The 18,145-nt window shown below is 62.8% G+C and overlaps 1 protein-coding gene across 2 annotated transcripts; it reads left to right on the top strand.

Moving 5' to 3' along the window:
* The first annotated feature begins 4,590 nt into the window (after positions 1-4,590).
* On the top strand, positions 4,591-9,858 carry WFDC3 (WAP four-disulfide core domain 3). Of its 2 annotated transcripts, none has more exons than XM_071573156.1 (4): positions 4,591-4,798; positions 8,242-8,373; positions 9,435-9,587; positions 9,668-9,858. In XM_071573156.1, exons 1-3 carry the CDS (start codon positions 4,714-4,716, stop codon positions 9,584-9,586), a joined length of 369 nt encoding a protein of 122 aa, XP_071429257.1. In that variant the 5' UTR covers positions 4,591-4,713; the 3' UTR covers position 9,587; positions 9,668-9,858. The 2 variants fall into 2 exon arrangements, with proteins under 2 accessions (XP_071429257.1, XP_071429255.1); XM_071573154.1 differs by lacking the exon at positions 4,591-4,798 and adding an exon at positions 4,814-7,988.
* Positions 9,859-18,145: the final 8,287 nt, after the last annotated feature.

Genomic DNA, 18,145 nt, shown 5'->3' with positions numbered 1-18,145 from the left:
TAATGCCATGGAGCATCTCTGACTGCTCCCATGTGCCAGCAGCAATCTGGTGAGGAAGGGGATGGTGAGCATCCTGCCCTCCGTGGGGCCATCCCTGCTCACCCAGCACGGCCACAGTGAGCAGGCTTGGACCCACGTGGGCAGCGTGGGGATGTGGGACCAGCCCAAAATATTTATGGTGAAAGTGATGCTGGAAATGGCAAGTGCTGTGCTTGTCTGTAGCATTTAATCTTTCCTCTGACCTTATAAAAAATCTATTTGTGTTGAGATTTTAAATTCACTTCTTAAATCACCTGCTACAGGCTTCACACTGTATTAATTCCTCCTCAAGCAAATGAGTTTGGTGTTTGTTCTTTTCTGGTACTACCAAAGCCAGAGCACCAGAAGGATGGACACCATGCCCATGCAGACATGCCACCTGTGCCCCAGCCCATGCTCTATCCCCCCTGCACACCCCTCTGTGCAATGTCACTCCGTGCAGAGCACACACAGCACCTCTGAAGGGATCCTATCTCTTCCACTTCAGTGAAGAGCTCTGAGCAGGATCTTCACTGCTGCCCTTCCAGGAGAAGGAAGAATCACAAGTGGGCATGAAGGCCAGAGGCTGCAGGGAAGCAGCTGTGGGCTCACCTGGGCTCATGCACGAGCTGCCCCCCACTGCCCCAGCACTCCTGCAGCCCCCCAAGGCCCCAGTCCCTCCTACCTCGTGGGTCAGGAGTTGCTGAGTGCAAGGGAGACACATGGCACTGCTGAAGCTGGAGCAGAGGTTCCAAGGCAGCTCACTGGCACAAAGCCTTCCATCCAGGGGCTGTCCGTGCCTCACCCTGGCAACCCCAGCATTGAGCAAATCACCGGGAAAGCAAACCAGGCGCACCTGGGAAAATACATTAACGAATTACTGCTGATGAGGGTCAGAGGGCGTTCCCTGCTCATGTGCCAGACCTGGGCTCCTCTCCTCCTTGGATAGAAGGGGAGGGGTTATGGGGTTTATCAGTCACTGGTGATCCATGCAATGGGTGTGATGGGGTGAGCAGCCAACCCCCTGCTGATTTATTGCCCTGGAAATGCTTAATTTAGGCAATGTATTTAAAGGAACTCATTAGAATTGTATTAATATTTATGCACCATATGGAGAAGCTGATAGCTGCTATTGGAGGATATTAACTGTTATCTTACACTGGGTAGGACTGTGGTGTTTGGAGGCAACTTTAACTGTGGTGAGAGCAGCCAAGGTCTCGCCAGCAGCCGGCGACAGAAGCCTGCCCATCACTGCAAGGCCAAGCCATGCTGGTGCACATAATCCTGCCCACATGGTCTCCCCATGCCCAGGCAGCAAAGTATCCATCCAGGAATCCCTCCAACAGGAGTGGGAGCCCCAGCTCCTCCAACCCTCTGGAGCAGCAGCACAGCCCTCATGCTGGGCATGATGCTCCCAGTCGTGCTGCTGCCAGTGCTCCCCCCCACCCAGCCTGGAGCAGGGGCCGGGAGGGGCTCAGGGACAGGCAGCCCCAGCAGTCCCTGCCTCATCCATAACCAGCTCCCTGCCCGCGCCCGACCTCTCGCTATAGCAAAGTTCACATCAATTTTCCTTCCCCTCATTTGTCTGTAAACCATGAAGAAAAATCACCGCCGTCTGCCCGCATCAGGCCTCCGCCGTGATGTATGGCTGTAATAAAAACCCCATTTTGGGCGGCCGCCTTGCCGCGCCGCCAGCCAGGCGCCACGCGTGGCCGTGCCACCAGCCGGGCACCGTGCGTGACACCGACCGTGGGCAGCCAGCACCGGCCCCGCCCGGCCCCGGTGCTGCATCTCAGCCTCACCGTGGTGATGGGTAGGAGCTATTAGAGCTGTCACAGAGCCTGTCCCTGTGGCTGTTCAGGCTGCTGGTGCTGTTAATCTCGAGAGCCAGATCGTGCTGGACACCCCAAGGCAGGGCAGGAGTGGGCAGCACGCTGCCTTTGCTGGGCATCCTCCTGGCCCTGAGCTGAGGGACAGCCATGGCCCTGCCTGATCTTCCCAAGTGGTGGGCACAACCCCATCAGCTCTGGGGATAGGGCTGGGGTGCCAGGGCAGGGGTGCCACCCCCTTGCCAACCCCATGCAGAGGTTTTCATGTCAGCACCCAACAACAGCTGTGGTGCCAGATCAGGGCCGAGTGGTCCTGGAGTGCACGGGCAGGGACATCTTCTACTAGACCACATTGCTCTAAGCCCCATCTAACTTGGCCTTGAACAGTTCCAGGAATGGGGCTGCCACAGCTTCTCTGGACAGGGTGTTCCAATTCCTCACTACCCTTGAAGGAAAGAATTCCTTCCTAATCTCTAATCTAACCCTCTCTCAGTGGGAAGCCATTCCACCTTGTCCTGTCACTCCATGCCCTTGTCCCAAGTTCCTCTTCAGTTCTCTTGGAGCCCTGGAAGGGGCTCTAAGGTCTCCCCAGAGACTTCTCTTCTCCAGGATGAACACCTTCAGCTCTCCCAGCCTGTCTCCATAGCAGAGGTACTCGAACCCTCGGAGCATCTCCGTGGCCTCCTCTGGACCCACTCCAGCAGCTCCACATCCTTCTCATGCTGTGTCCCCGCCGGAGTCCCGGGCCGGCCGATGCTCTCTCCGGGGACGGGAACGGGGCTGTGCTGCCGGAGCCCAGCAAAGCCCAGCAGAACTCGGCCCCGCTCCCGGTCCGCTCCGGCGGAGCAACAGCCTCCTCTGGCGGCCGCCGCACGGGATCGGCGCCGCTGCCGGGACGGGACCGGCCCCCGGAGCTGCGAGACGCGGCGGGAGGGGACGGGATCGGCCGCCGGCACCGCCCAGGAGCAGCTGCGGGAGGGAGAGGGCTAAAGGTGCGGAAAGGGCTGCTCAGGCCAGGGCGTCCATCCGTTCCCCACGTCCCGGTGGCAGGAGGGCATGCCAGGCTCGCACCTCCATGTGCCATAGGACTGGCACACGCCATCGTTGATGCTGCTCACACATCAGTCATGCAGCAGCAGGGAAAGGAAGAGTGCGAGGTCAAAACCCCACAGATACCAAAGTTGCTGGCACCAGCTGAAGGGCCACAGCTGCTCAGGAGGGACTGGTGACCCTTCACATCATCATCAAGCACTGCAGCATGCGTCACATCGGGGCCAAGGTGTCACGCAAAGGGACCCCACGCACATGACCAGGCTGCTCTCAAAGCCCCTGGTTACTGGTTGTGGTTCCCTTTGCTTCAGACCCAGAGTTCTGGCAGCAACAAATGCATTCAGCTGCTCGAAGCAGGGATGACGCACACAGGAATTTCCAAGTGGGGAAATACAGTCATTGAGCTGTAAAACCCTGGATGAGGCCACAGAGGTCATGTTGGCCTCAGCACAGATGCCTGTGTCCAGCCAGGCTGGCCTGGTCACAACCCCCTGGGTAGGGAGTGTCCCTGGCGTCCCCACTGCGTACCAGGACCCTGGCTGAGGCCATTCTCCAGCTCTAGCTCCAGCACAAGGCAAATCCCTTCACCAGTCCCTCAAAAACCCTGGTCCCACCTCTCTTCACCCATTGCAGCCCCAGCTCCCCACTGTGCCTTGTTGCAGCCCCACCAGTCCCCTGCTGTGCCCCCTGAGCCAGGCTGCCCCTGCCCAACCTGCCAGCAGCACCTGCAGGTGCCCTTTGATGTTCAGCGAGGCACGAAGAGCTGTGCCAGTGTGGCCATGGTTCAACAGTGAGAAGAGCCATGGAGCAGCCCCCCAGCAGGGCTGCAGCCTCTGGGCTCTGCTCCTGCCTGCATGGGATGGGGTGCAGGAAGCAAAGGTCCCGCTTGGCAGGGCCTCAGGGCACAGCACTGTGGGGTCCCTGCGAGCAGGGGGTACACCTTACCCTCAACACAGTCACCCTTCACACTCAGCTGTGCTGGGCTCCCTGTGACCTCCCTGCATCTCTGACTTTAGCCATCCCAGGGTTGCCTCTCAACAGTCCTGGAGCAAAGCGAGGTGAGAGGCAGCCCCGGCGCTGACCCCACTGCAACACCCACCCATCTGCTGGGACACGTCTTCAGCCAGCGATGTCGGCACCCAGCCACCAGCCTGTCCCCACGGAGGAATGGTGCTGGGTGCAGGGCAGTGGGTGCGCCCAGCCCGCCACAGTGTGGAGGCTTCCCACGCTCTGATCCCCCTGAGGCCATGCTTGCCCGAGGGGACCCAGCCAGCTGTCCCCTGCGGCTCCACAGGCAGACGTAGCAGGATGTGGGCACCAAGCCGGGACTGGGGCAGGCACGTGCCAGGTCCCTGGGATGGGCACAGCCAGGGGCAGACCCCCAGCTGCTCCGTCCTGGAATGCCCCCATGGCACACTGCCAGGACAGCAGCCCCTGGGGAGGCTCCTCCTGACCAGAACCCCCTGAGTTCCCATCCCACAAACTCATTTCATTGCTTGTCACACCTGGGCACTTCTGGGGTCCCTGTGGCCATGGGGTGACCCCAGCCCATGGCTGCATCTCCCTTTCCCCATGAGGGTGCTGAGGGTGCCGTCCTCCCCCCTGCTGTAGCCTGGTTACCAGAGCTGGACAGGGCCAGGTAAATAATTTCTCAGGCAGGAACGTCGTGTGGCCGTCACTGCCTCGGGCACAACTGTGACACGCAGCAGCAGTGAGAGTTTCAGCACTTGAAGGTTATGTGCACGGCCCCTCCCCAGCCCCACACGGATATAAACCCTCCCAACCCTCACTGCCCATCCATACCTGTGGCACCACCATGAAGACTGCTGTCATCTTGCTCGTGGGCATCCTGGCACTGTGTGCCCAGCTGCAGGCAGCTCCTGTGGCTGCCAGGCCCAAAGGTGAGTGCTGGGGGTCTCGGGGTGGCTGCTCCCACTGGCTCTAGGAGCAGTGTGGGGCTGGCTGGGGCCAGGGTGCTGCGTGAAACAAGCAGGTAGGAGCAACCCCACCAGCACAGAGCCAGGCACGACCCCAGCTCCAGAGCAGCCACACTCTGAGGCTGTGGCTGTGCCTCGGAGCAGGGCCACAAGGACTGTGGGCAGGGGGGAACTTGGTGGTGGCAGAACGTGTCAGTGTGATGGGAGCCCTCGGCTGCTGGCAGGTGCACAGCTGGACCAGAGGAGCCAGATTCCCCATGTACCAGCCCATGCTTATGGCGTAGGGACCCTGCACTGCTAGCTGAGGGGCCCAGCACCTCCAAAGGATGGGGTGTCCCTCTCTGTCCCTGTACTTGCTGTCCCTGCTCTGTGCCAGCAGTGGGAGGCTGTGTCCCTACTCGAGGGCACCTCAACATGCCCCTTTTAATCATTGACTGCATTCCCTCAGAAGTCAGGAGATGTGACTCTGGCACCTTCCCTGCTGCCATCGAGGAGTTGCAGTCACCTGCAAGGCTTGGGCACAACCAGCATAACCAGGTTTAGCAGCCGTGGGCACAGCTCCCCAGGGATGTGGCAGGAGTAATGCTCGGGGCTGCTGATCCCATGGGGACAGCCACCTGCAGCCATGCCAGCAGACCCCTGTGTTCCCATTGCCATCCTCAGCCTCTTCTGAGGAAGTACCTGGCAGAGCCAGGGTGGGGAAAGCAATATCCCAAAAGCTGCGCACTGGGGACAGGAGCCAAAGCACTCCCGTCTCCCAGAAGGCGATGCTGACTGTGTGGGCTGGAGCCACTGGCCCTGCCACCAGCCTGCTCACTCCCTCTCCAGCTGCTCTGGCTGGCTGGGGGCAGCTCCAGCTGGATCATCCCCTCAGCAGCCAGCCAACCACCCTGGGACCAAGGTGCAAACACGGGCAAACCCACTGGCACCCACATTGCTCCCCACAGCTCTCATCTTCCCCTGCGTCTTCCCCCTCATCTCTGCCTGCATTTTCCTCTCATTTCCTGCCAAGAGCCCATTTCTGGGCTCCTGTCTGCTCCTGTCCAGCTGGTCTGGTACAGCCCAGCTGCTGGTATCCACCCTCACAGCCTCCCAGTGCCAGCTGCTCACCGCCAGCACCAAGGTCACCCCGTGCTGAGGTGACCCCACAAATGGAGCAGAGCTATTATGGGGTCAGACCAGGGTGATGACTCTCAAAGACAGCACTGGCATGGGAGCCACACCTCAGCCATGGTGGGACACCAGGGCAGCCCATTCCTGACGGTGCGGATGGTGACCCTGGGTGTGCAGTGTGGGAATGGCAGCAGTGCTGCTGCTCCAGGGAAGCTGCTTCTGGGTCCAGGTGGGCTCTGTTCCTGTGTGGCACAGGCAGGGATGATGGAGGGACAGAGCCTCCATTCTAGTGGGCAGCACTCCCACCTCCCAGCCATTACCACCCCAATCCCACCCTGGCCCTGGTGTGGTGGCCAGCGGGCTGCAATGTGGCTGCCTTCATTCATGGCATCCTGATGTTGGCCCTGCATTAAACTCAGGCCCAGGCCAGCTCCCTGAGCACTGTCACCAGTGGGGCCCAGAGTGGGAGCATCCCATCCAGCTTAAGCATGGCCAGGTCCCAGCAGCTGCCTGGCAGGTCACCATCCTGGAGGACACAGGGGCAAGGACTGCCCTGCTGATCTCCCTGCTGGCCCAGGCCTCTGCCTATCCCCATGTGTTGCACGAGGTGCAGTGCCGGCTCCTGTTCCTGCATAAACACCCAGGCAGGGAGGGGACCACAGGCAAAGGCAAACAGTTACTGATTTACTGCCACGCCACCGTGCCACATTGTTGACTGTGGGGTTAAATTACCTGGAGACGGACCCCGGCAGAGCAGACTCCAGCTCGTGACTCAGGCAGAGATCACATCCTGGCTCCATACACCTCTGGCCCATGCAGGTTTGCAGGATGCTCCAACACGGAGCTGGCACTGCTTCTGCAGCCTCTTCCACATCACCAGGGACAGGGCAGGTCTCACCTTCCCACAGGGGGCTGTGGAGGAGATGGGCACTGCAGAGTAGCAAACGCTGATGTGAGCTGGGCAGCCACGTTGGGTGGGTGAGCTGGGCCCAGCCTAACCAGCTCTGGCTCAACATTGCCAAGCACCATGAAGTGTCCAGATGTGCTATGGGTAGAGTATCCTGGGGAGGCCAAAGGGGTTTTGGAGTCATACTGCCATAGCACCACCAAGCCCTGGAGCACTGGGTGCCCATGCCAGTGGCTCATTCCCTGCCAGTCACTTGCCTGACTGGTGCTGCCAGATGGTCTGTCTGTATCCCTGGGGCTGTGGGATACTGCAAGGATGGTGGGGGCCATGGGATGAACCAGCAGCCAGGCAGAGCTCTCATGGCTGCTCTGGGGAAGTGCAGGGGAGCCCTGGGTCGGTTGCCTGCCCAAGGCACAGGCAGCTTTGAGGGCCCTTCAGTTGAGGACCAAGAGCTGGAGGAGAACAGCATCTGAAACAAGGGCAGGAACTGGGTGAGCAGCAGCAGAGCTGAGCTGCAGCCCTGTCTGCACCTCCAGTTCCCTCCTGGCCTCTGGGCATCAGTGACCCAGGCCAGGGGCTCTGTTCAAGCTCCCGACTGTGGCCGGGGCGCTGCAGGGCGAGTCTGAGTGTGGACTGTCGTGCCCTGTCCCTGGTGTACCCGTGCCTGCTGCTCTGCCCGCGGGCAGTCCCACCACATCCCCTCGGTCAGTCCCTGTGCGGGTCATGGTGTCCCAGCGCCCCGGGGGGCTCAGCCTGGAGCTGTCTGGGGTCCGGAGTGCGCCGTGCAGGGGCTGCAGCCGCTGCTGTTGGGCTGTCATTCCTGCCGGGCGAGTTCTGAGCATGGCCGCCCGGTCTCGTCGAGGCTCCCCCTCCCTGGTCGGCAGCCAGGAGCGGCAGATACCTGATACTCGGGTTGTGCAAGCACGAAGGGGGAGCCTGGCCCTGCCCGGCCCTTGGGAACCACCCGGAAGGCCGAGCCCGCCAGCCCCACCTGGAGAGGAGCTTAAAGGCCGTCCGGGCGGCGCAGAGCAGCCGGTTCCTGCACCATGCCCGCACCCCGCAGCGTCCTGGTCCTGGCGGGGCTCCTGGCTCTCTGGGCAGAGCTGCCGGCAGCATCCGCCCAGAATGTCACCAGTGAGTATGAGCGCACGGCCCGGCCCGGCTCGGCGCGGCACGCCCGGCGAGCAGTCAGCATCCCTCTGTCCCGGCCGCAGGGCGGCTGCGGTGGGGCCGGGGCGAGCGCCAGCCCGCGCCTGGTGCATCGGGCTCGGCAGCATCCCTGGCCCCAGCCCTGGGTCCGGCGGCAGCATCTCTGCCACGGCAGCAGCCCCCGCCCTGCCCAGGCCCGGCCGCCCCAGCGTCGCCCACGCTCCACCTTTCCTTGTAGCAAAAGCCGGCGTGTGCCCGGACCCGACGGACGCGGCGAACTGCACAGTCGGGTGCCAGTCCGATGGAGACTGCGAGAGCACCCTCAAGTGCTGCCCGGCCGCCTGCGGCAAGGCCTGCCAGAAGCCCGACGGTAACGCTGCCTGTGCTGCTGCTGGCCGTGCTGCCCGGAGCTGCCGAGAGCCCGCAGCCCATCCCAGCGGCAGCGCCGCGCTCCGGGGGCGGGGGTGGCCACGGGCACCCCCGATGCGTGTGCGGCTGCAGCCTGGGCGGCAGGGGCCGTGTGGGAGCCCGGCAGGCTCGGGGTGTGCTCCCACCGGGCCACACTCACCCCTTCCTCCTCCTCTCGGTGATGCAGGGGCTGAGTGGACGCTCCCGAATGACGCTGGGGCCGGGAGGAGGGTGGGGGTCTGCGCCGCTCCCCGTCACAGCCCTCGTTTGCTGCTCAGCCTCGTGGGCAGCTGCCAGCCCAGCATGTGTGCACTGCCCTGGCTCCAACCCTCCGCCGGGGCAGCATCCCGATCCTTGCACTGGACACAGCCCTGAAGCTGCCTGGCTGAGCACACTCACCACGCCAGTCCTGTTGGAGAGCAGCCCCTGGAGAGGGGTGCAGGAATTGGGATCCACAGCTGCACATACATGCATGTGACCCGGAGGTTCCAGTGTCTCCACCGCCACTTACAGGACGGCAGTGGCCTTGCTGTGCTGCAGTGTGGGGCAGCAGAGTGCAGAGCCGGATCCCAGTGCTGATGACAGGCAGGGGTCCCACACTGCCAGGCACAGGTTGTCTGGGGGAGCACATGATCCCAGCTGAGGCCTAGCTGAACCCTCATTCCATGAACAAATAGCCAGGGCCATCCCTGGCAGCTGTGGAGGGCAGCAGGGCCAAGGCCACTGTCAGGTCAGCGTGCACATCCTGTGCCAGCCATGTATCCCTCAGCAAGACCACTGAGCACAGGGACCATTGGGGACCACCATGCCATGTGGCCCCCATGACGTGTCCCCATCAGGTCTGTCTGGCAGGAGCACCAACAGGCAGAGCTGTGGGATGGGGGACAGGCTGGTCACCATGGAGGGTCCCCCCTCCATGGCAGGCAGAGGCAAGGGCCATGCCCACAGCTCCAGGAGCTGCAGGGTGTGCCCTGCCCCCATGCCAGGGCCAGCACATTTCATCCATGTCCATTTGCCTTTCAGAGAAGCCTGGTACCTGCCCACCTGTCAGCCCAGGCATCCCCATGCTGGGCGTCTGCACCAACCAGTGCAAGATCGACGCCGACTGCTCCGGGAACCAGAAGTGTTGCAGGAATGGCTGTGGCAAGGTCTCCTGCGTGACGCCCCTGCACTGAGGTCAGCTGGGTGCATGCCAGCCCCAGGGATCCTGCTGCACCCGAGCACCTGCACTGCTCACAGTCTCTGCTCCTTTGCAGGTGCAGCTGCCTCCTGCCAGCCCAGCCACGGGGAAGCTGCTGCCCAACACCCGTCCTGCACACCCTGGCTCTGGCCTTGCATCATTCCCCGGCCTCGGAGCCTTCAGCCTCTGCTTCCTCCCCAGGGTCCCCTGCATGGGGCATGCCACAGCCCCCTGCTCTCTCACCAATAAAGCAGCTTCTCCCTGCCACGCCGTGGCTGCCTCTCCATCCTGTGCTGTGGCCAACTCTCCCTGTAACTGCATGGCCACCTCTCCATCCATGGCTGCCTCTTCATCCTGTGCTGGAAATGCCTGAAAGGGCTCCACGCAAACACCAGCATCACAACTGGCTCTGTCATGTCTCCAAGGGTACTCAGCCTGTGCCCTGCCTGAGGCTGTCCCATGGCATGCCAGCTCCTCCAGCTCTGCAGCCATGCTCAGGGGTGGGGCCATCAGGGTGCAGCTGTGTCCCATCAGAGCAGGGGTACTCCCTGCTCTCCGCTGTGCAATGGCTGGGAGACAAACAGGCTGCAGCTTGTGCCCTCATGAGCATCACCCAAACCCTGCCTTGCCCCACATGTTCCCAACCTGCCAGTGGCACGTTGCCCACAGCAGAAGCCTGAAAGAGCTTTGGGCAGTGCAGCCCATGCACCCCTGCCCAATGCCTGCCTGTGCCCACTCCCTCCCTACCTTCTTCATCCTGCTCCTGTCCTGCTCTCCCTGGCACCTCCTGATTCCCACAGGTCTCCAGGGGTCCTGTCCCTTGTGCTCCTGCCCTGCTCCTGCTCCCAGCCCCTGGGACTAAAGCAAGTGTTCCTCCTGTCTGAGAGGGGCTACTACTCCCAGAGGCCCCACCCTTGACAGGGGACAGAGCAGAGGTGTCTTGCAGGATTGAATGAGTCCCACACCCTGCCCAGCAGTGCCCAGTGGCTGGTGCTGGTTTCCCCTCTCCCTGTGGTGCAGGCTGGTGCACCCCAGCACAGAACCACAGCACCACAGGAGCTCTCCCTGCTCCATGCATGCCACGAGGGAGCCGGTGGACTCCGAACACAGGGGACAAGATGCTGCCCCAGTGTCCCATCCCTGCTCACAATGCTGGGGTTGTGGCAGTGCTGCTCAGGCCCTGGCCCAGCTGCTTGCAGGTCACTGGTGACCTGGAAAGGGCTCTGCAGAGGGATGATGTGTCAGCCATGGGCCACGAGCCCAGCACTGCCCCGGGAGTCTCCCCCGAGTCGAATTGTTCATGCCTGGCACTCCCACGGTGCTGAAACTGTGCTGCCATGAGAAGGGGCAGCTTGGCCTGGCCAGCCCCCACCCCAGCAGGGTTTAAATCCCAGCCAACTGCCCAGATGCACATTGATTGCAGAGCAATGCTGGGCCAGCACAGCCTCCTCCTGGTGCTCCTGGCACTGCTTGTGCTGGCACAGCAGCACAACCATGGGGACCAGGGCACTGCTCCCACCTTCACTGCATCCCCACAAGGACATTGGACCTCCACTGCTCTGCCTGCACCCCCCAAAGTGGGTGCATGCCCGGTGGGGGTAAGTGGAGCCCCTTGGCCCCCTGGGCTTTACTGCCTCTCCGACCACAGCTGTCCTGGTGCTGAGAAGTGCTGCCAGAGCGGGCAGTCCTGGACCTGCCTCCTGCCCACCACAGGTACCACTCCGAGGGATACCAGTGCCAAGACTGGGTGATGGGTGGGATGTGAGTGGGGGCTGGCACCTGTATTGGTGCCCCTGGCACAAGCCCCACTTCCTGGCACATGGTTGCATGGAGCATGTCCCCCTGCAGAGAGCCCAGGCTTCTGCCCCCGCGTTGGCAGTGCCATCGGGCCGAGCTGTGGGGCAACCTGCCACAACGACACCACTTGCCAGTCCGGGGAGAAGTGTTGCACCCGCGGGTGCTGCACCCACTGCGTGCATGCTGAGCCAGGTGAGGTGGCCTGGGGTCCCCATGCCGGGCTGAGTATGCCCCGGGACAGCCCCAGGGGTCTGCAGCCCCCACCGTGCTCCAGGGGAGCATGTGGGGCCAGACTGGCTGCATGCTGAGCCTCAGCCCTTCCTCCAGCCAAAGCTGGGTTCTGCCCACGGAAGCGTGCCCAGGGGAGCGCTGCTGCCTGCCCCAACCGCTGCTCCGATGACCGGGACTGCCCTGGGGATGGCAAGTGCTGCTTCTCTGGCTGTGGGCTGGCCTGCACCTCTCCAGACACAGGTACAGCCCTGCCAGCCCTTCCTAATCCCCATCTCCAGCCCACCACTGCACTGGTGGCAGCACAGCTCTTGCTCCCCTGCAGAGCCCGGCGTGTGCCAGGCCGTGCAGCCGAAGAGCCGCAGCGGCTGTGCCCAGCCAACTGTGCAGCTGTGGCAGCTCTCCAGGCCCCAGGGAGCGTGTGCCATTGGCTGTGCCTCTCGGTACCACACACCCACCCTGGCCCCAGACCAGGCTCTCGTGAGCCCCTGGGCAAGAGCTGGACCTCAGGTTTCTGTGGGAAGGGATTCCCAAGCCCAGCTCCTCTGTGATGGGGGAGTGACACCCTCAAATGGACACAGGAATGAACTTCCTTCTGCATCCCACCCCTGTATCTCCTCAAACTGGCTGCTGGTGGGACCATAGCCAGGGTTGTCCCTCACCACTCCAGCTATCAACTGGCATCCTGTACTGGGCCGTCACCAGTCTCACTAGGTCAGACTGGTGTAGGTGTGAGGCTGGCAACTGAAGGAACACAGGACTCTGGAAAGGAGGATGGAGGGGCAGACAGGGCCAGCATGGAGACTGAGGCTGTGCCAGAAGCAGGGCTGGAGGACACAGAATCCTGGCACAGCTGTGGTCCCCACTGTTCCAGTGAGCCGCCGTGCTGCAGCAAAGCCTGGCACGTGCCCCAAGGTGCTTCGGGGCTCCCTGGGTCCCTGCCTGGAGCTGTGTGATACCGACGGTGACTGCCTTGGGGACAACAAGTGCTGCACCACTGGCTGTGGACATGTCTGCAAACCACTCACCAAGGGTAAACCATCAGGACCTTGTGGGGCCAAGACCCCTGTGCCCCCCCCTCCCTTCTCCCTGTTACTGTGACCCTCCTGGAGGCAATGGGAGGGTCAGGACCAAGCTGCTGAGTGAAGTGCTCACCCCTGCAAGGACAGCTCCCCCATGCTGGAGGAGTGCCCTGAACCCCTCACTCCCCCCTCCCTCTTCATGTGCCAGTGTGGCAAGGGCTCTGTCCCCCTGCAGCCAGTGGAGATGGGGCAGCCAAGTGCCTCCTCCTGTGCCTGCAGGACAAGGATTGTCCCCCTGGCCAGAGGTGCTGCCAACAGAGCTGCAGCCAGATCTATGTCCCCCCACTATGGGCTATGTCCCCCCCAGCCTGCTGGCTCTCAGGTCCAGCCTGGAGGGGACTAAGAGGGCCCATGGGGGGAGCATCCCAGGGTCCCCCATCCTTCAGAGAGGGAGCACTCATCCTCACTGACCACCTCACCTGTCTCCTCCAGGCATAGCCTAGCCCTGGCCAGGAAGAGCTGCACCAGGATCTGCCTTTTTGAGGTCACCTTACACCCCCCTGCCATTGCATTACTGGGGTGAGCACAGGTGCTGCTGCCCCCCACGCCTGTCCCTGCACTGGACCCTCTGCACCGCTGGCAGGATGGCACCAGCATTGACTCTGATGTCTCTGAATGGGGTAACTGGCACCCCCAGCTGCTCCCAGCCACACCATCAAGGGTAGCACAACTCATACACCACCCCATGGCCAAGGCTCCTGGCAGCCTGGTGCAAGCAAATAAACACCTGCATCCCCTTTGGCCTCAGCTGCTCCACAGCACTGAGACAGAATAAACCATCCCTTGGCTGCCTCCGCTCTGGGTCACCATCCCTGTTCTCTGCTTAATTCCCAGAGGCACCAGCAGCCTGGGCTGCTTGCAGGCTGGGAGGTGCAGGCAGGCGCCAGGCAGCCATCCCTGCATGCAGGCACTGCCCCGGGGCAGGCAGAGGGTCCCAGTTCCATGTGGGCATCCTCCAGCCATCACTGGTGACCATCCTCCCGGGCCCAGGGGCTGCATGATGTCCCCTCCACAGTCATAGACTGGAGAACCAGTTCCCTCAGATTCCTTGCACCAAGGACAGGCTTATTTGCATCCCAAAGTTTGAAAACCTGGTGGGAAAAGCAGTCACAAGTAAAGACAGATGGAGCAGCCAGACAGGGAAGGGGACAAGGAGCAGCACTGACTTGACAGGGGCCATGGCAGGACCTGCTTACTCATGGTGCTGGATCCCAAACAGTCCCATGCATGGAGGCTGCAGTGGCTGAGGAGCAGCACCATGGCACAGAGCTGGCAGAACTCCTCAGACTGCTCCTGCTGCCATGCCAGAGACAAGCCTGGGGTCTATGCACAGCCCCGTCTCCAGGGAGGCAAGCAGGGCCGGAGGGAAACCCAGGGAAAGGGTGGCAGCCAGCTCCAGCAGGGACAGGGCTTTGCACCATGGAGGACAGCAGTGGCCGACCCCAGCTGCCCTCCCCAGCCCTGTGGGTCGCCCTGACCCCAAAGCGGGGCTCAGCCAGAGATAAGAGAGATGGCTGGCGGGGCACTGATGAATTCTGGGAACTGCCCCTCCTCCTGCCCCTCCTGTCCACAGCTGCCACAGCCAGCAGCACAGCTTCAGCCACCCTGGCACCTCGGTTACCCCTGACACAGGCTTTAAATCAAGCCACAGCTCAGCTCCAGACACTCACAACGTCCCAGGCAGCACCATGAGCCCGGGAGTGTTCCTGCTCCTGGGACTCCTCATCCTCAGGGCAGAGCCAAGCATAACACCAGAGAAGAAGGGAGGTGAGTACCGGGTAGCAAAGCTGGCAGCTGCCAGGCACAGGCAGCCTGGGGGCAGCTTCTTGCACCCCAGTTCCCCTTGCCCCTGTTGTGTCTTCTCTGTCCCTGCCCAGCACTTGCTGGCAGAGCCCCTGTCCCAGCTGCCTGCAGCACTTGCCCTGCAGCCCAGCTGCTGGGGGAGCCACGGGGCATGTGTGCACCCCTGGGGGAGCCATGGGGCATGTGTGCACTCCCTGCACCCCACTCTTAGGGGTGCCACGTGTGACAGGCTTTGCTACATCCTGGGCACAGACCGCAGGTGCCGGGCCCCTCCAGGGGACAATGCCAGGGGTGGTGGTGCCCAGCTGGAGCACGGTTCTGCCCACCCCGAAACAATGGCCAGTGCCTCTTTGTTTGAACCAAACAGCTGCTGTTTGCAGTGAAACTCTGTCAGCGTCTGTTTGCAGCCAAAACACACAGCCCTGCCACAGCCAGGCTGGTTCTGCTCATCCCTGGCTGGTGGCAGGAGCCGGGCACAGGTGCCAGCTGGAGCTCACCTGTAGCAAAGGCAGGGCTGTCTCGATTTTCCCAGCACAGCCAAGACGAGGGTTCCAGGAGAAGGACGAGGAAGAGGAGGAGGCAGCAGTGATGAGTGTGTTGCTTGCAGTGAAGATGCCTGGGGCAGCAGGGTGCTCAGGGATAAATCCTGACCTCCCACTGGTGTGCCCTGGTAGTGCCAGTGACACTCCTCATGGCACTTGCTGCCTTGCAAGGGCACACACGGCCCCATGCCACACCGTGCCATGCAGGTCTCGATGTGGCGGTCCAGCAGCCCTGGGCTGTGCTGCAGCAGAGTCTCCAGCCCCCCAGGCTGTGATCCAGTTCCCTGGTCCCTGCAGGGGGACCCACGCCCCACTCCCTGGGGGATGGAGCATGGGGGGCTCTGGTGTTGGTGCTGCACTGATGCTGCTGCCCCACTGCAGGGGACCCCCAGAAACTGGGCAGGTGCCCACGGGACTTCATGCGCTGCCTGCGCCAGGAGCCCCCGCTCTGTGCCAACGACTCCAGCTGTCCCGCTGGGCTCAAGTGCTGCCCCTGGGAGTGCCGGCTCCGCTGCATCCCCCCAGCAGAAGGTACAGCACCACCTCCATCCATGGACAGCTGGCACCCTTCTCCCCCGTCCCTGTCCCAATCCCTGTGCCATTCCCATTGCTGTGGAGCAGCTCTCTATGCATTGTGCCCTGGCCACGGCTCCCAGTGCCATCATGGGGCACATGGAGGGGTCTGGGAAGGGGCACATGGTGGGGTCCAGCCAGAGCCAGGCACAGGGCAAGAGCAGCTTTCCCAGTGCTGTCCTAGGACACTCCAGTGCAGCCTCACCTTTTGGTCCCTTGGCACTGCAGAGAAGCCTGGTGCCTGCCTGGCAGCAGCCCCCGAGGGATTTATTGCCCCCTGCTCCTTCCCCTGCCTGGAGGACAAGGACTGCCTGGGAATGCAGAAGTGCTGCCCGCTGGGCTGTGGCTCTGCCTGCCTGGAGCCGGCACCAGGTAAGGACCTGGCAGTGGCAGCTGGGAGTCCTGGCTCACCACAGGGACTCTATGCCACAGACACCTACCACCTTCCTGCCACCCTGGCCTCTGGGGCACCACACCCAGCTTCCCCTGCACCAGCAGCTCCTGGGAAAGAAAACCTAAGGCTGGGATGTAGCCTCAGGCACTAGGCATGTGTGGACCACAAGTGGGCAGGGTGGCTGGTAGAGAATGCTGAATCCTTGCACTCACTCTGCCTTGCCAGACCAGCCCAAGCCCAGAGAGGGTCACACGGTGCAGCCAAGACCATTCCAGGAGCGGTGCCGAGGCGACAGCGACTGCCCTGACACACAGAAATGCTGCAACAGCAGCTGTGGCCAGCAGTGCCTGCCAGGAGTGTCAGCTGGTGAGGCAGGATGGGGCAGGATGGGACTGGATGGGCAGTGTGGGCAGGGACATGGCTCAGAGATCAGCGATGATGCCGTGGGGCCACAGCCACCCCTGCACAGAGCTGTGGTGCAGTGGGGGCTCCTCTCCCCATGCCCACCGGGGTGGGCTCTGCCAGGTCTGGGGTGGGACCCACTGTGCAGCTCCCAGGTGGGCACTGCAGTGGGGAGGGGACAGTGAGGCCACCAACCCGCTCTTGCCTGGTCCGCTGTGCAGAGGACACCAGCCCTGCCCCAGCCACCCAACAGACACTGCCACAGCAGTGGGGGTGCCTCCAGGACCAGGACTGTCCCCCATCCTACATGTGCTGTCACCAGCTATGCAGCCAGGAGTGCCCAACACACAGCCAAGGTGAGGGGGCCAGGAAATTAAATAGTCCCACAGGCTCTGGTCCTCCAGGCAGTGTCTCCAAGCAGTGGCACTGCTGCCATCCCACCCCATGTCCACAGGGAAAGACGGATTCTGCCCGGCCCGTGCTGGAATGTTTCCCAGTTATGACTGCAGAGCCTGGTGCTGGCACGATGGCGAGTGCCCTGGCGAGGAGAAGTGCTGCCTGCGTGGCTGTGACTATGTCTGTCTGCCCCCATCTCAAGGTGCCAGATGCAGACAGGGGTGTCCCCCAGCTCCAGGAACTGTGGGACTGGGCAGGGAAGACCCTCTGCTGCTGCTTGCACAGCCAGCCCCACTGCCTCCTGCCCCCAGGAAAAGCAGGCATCTGTCCCCTGGCTGAGGAGGCTCGGCTAGCCATGGCCCCGTGTGGCACCACCTGCATCGGGGACTGGCAGTGCCCAGGGGCTGAGAAGTGCTGCAGCAGCAGCAGATGCGGCCAGGTGTGCTTGGCCCCCGAACCAGGTGAGGAGATGGTTGCCAGGACAGCAGCGCCATACACCGCTCAAACACCATCAGAGCTCCTTGGGGCAGGATGTGGGATGGAGCTGGCATAAAGCTGGCGCTCAGACTCCCAGGGTGCAGCTGCAGAAAAGGGGGTGCCTGCAGCATGATGTGGCCTGTCTGCCCCTTCCTGCCCCTCTCAGACAAACCTGGCGAGTGCCCGAAGGTGAGGCCGCAGCAGAAGTCAGAGCCGTGCACGGAGCGGGACTCCTGCGCCCACGACAGGGACTGTCCCCGGCAGGAGAAGTGCTGCTTCTCTGGCTGCGCCATGCACTGCTCCCGCCCTGCCCGAGGTGAGCGCGGCCACCAGCACGGGACAGCAATGAGAGAGCAGGGCTGGCACCCCCCTCACCCGGGTCACCTCCTCCGGCAGAGCACCCTGGGGAGTGCCCCCGGGCAGAGCCGTGCTGGGACCCCCGGCGCCGGCGCGGGAGCCAGTGCCTGGATGACAGCGTCTGTCGGCGAGAGGAGAAGTGCTGCGACACGGGCTGCGGCTGGGAGTGTGTGGCCGTGCTCAGAGGTAGCGGGCACGACCTGCTCAGGGGGAGCTGGCCCCAGTCCCCAAGGCGGCCAGGTGCCAGTGGGTCACCGTGCCCCCGCAGAAAGCCAGGACAGCGCTGATGGCAGGTGTGTGGAGGAGTGTGAGGTGGACTCACAGTGTCCCCAGGGACAGCGATGCACCAGCATTGGCTGTGGCCATGTCTGCATGGACATCCCTGGAGGTAAGAGCCAGCCAGGCACTTTGGGAGCCACACAGGGCCACCCTGGGGTGCCCCACGGTAAGGTGCCCCAGCCAGGTGCCCCCCAGCTGGGTGCTTGCCTTGCAGGCAGAGTGGG

Source organism: Pithys albifrons, chromosome 18, assembly GCF_047495875.1.
Source record: "Pithys albifrons albifrons isolate INPA30051 chromosome 18, PitAlb_v1, whole genome shotgun sequence".
NCBI lineage: Eukaryota > Metazoa > Chordata > Aves > Passeriformes > Thamnophilidae > Pithys > Pithys albifrons.
The sequence above is the reverse complement of the archived record's forward strand: the minus strand, read 5'-3'. Positions and strand labels throughout refer to the sequence as shown.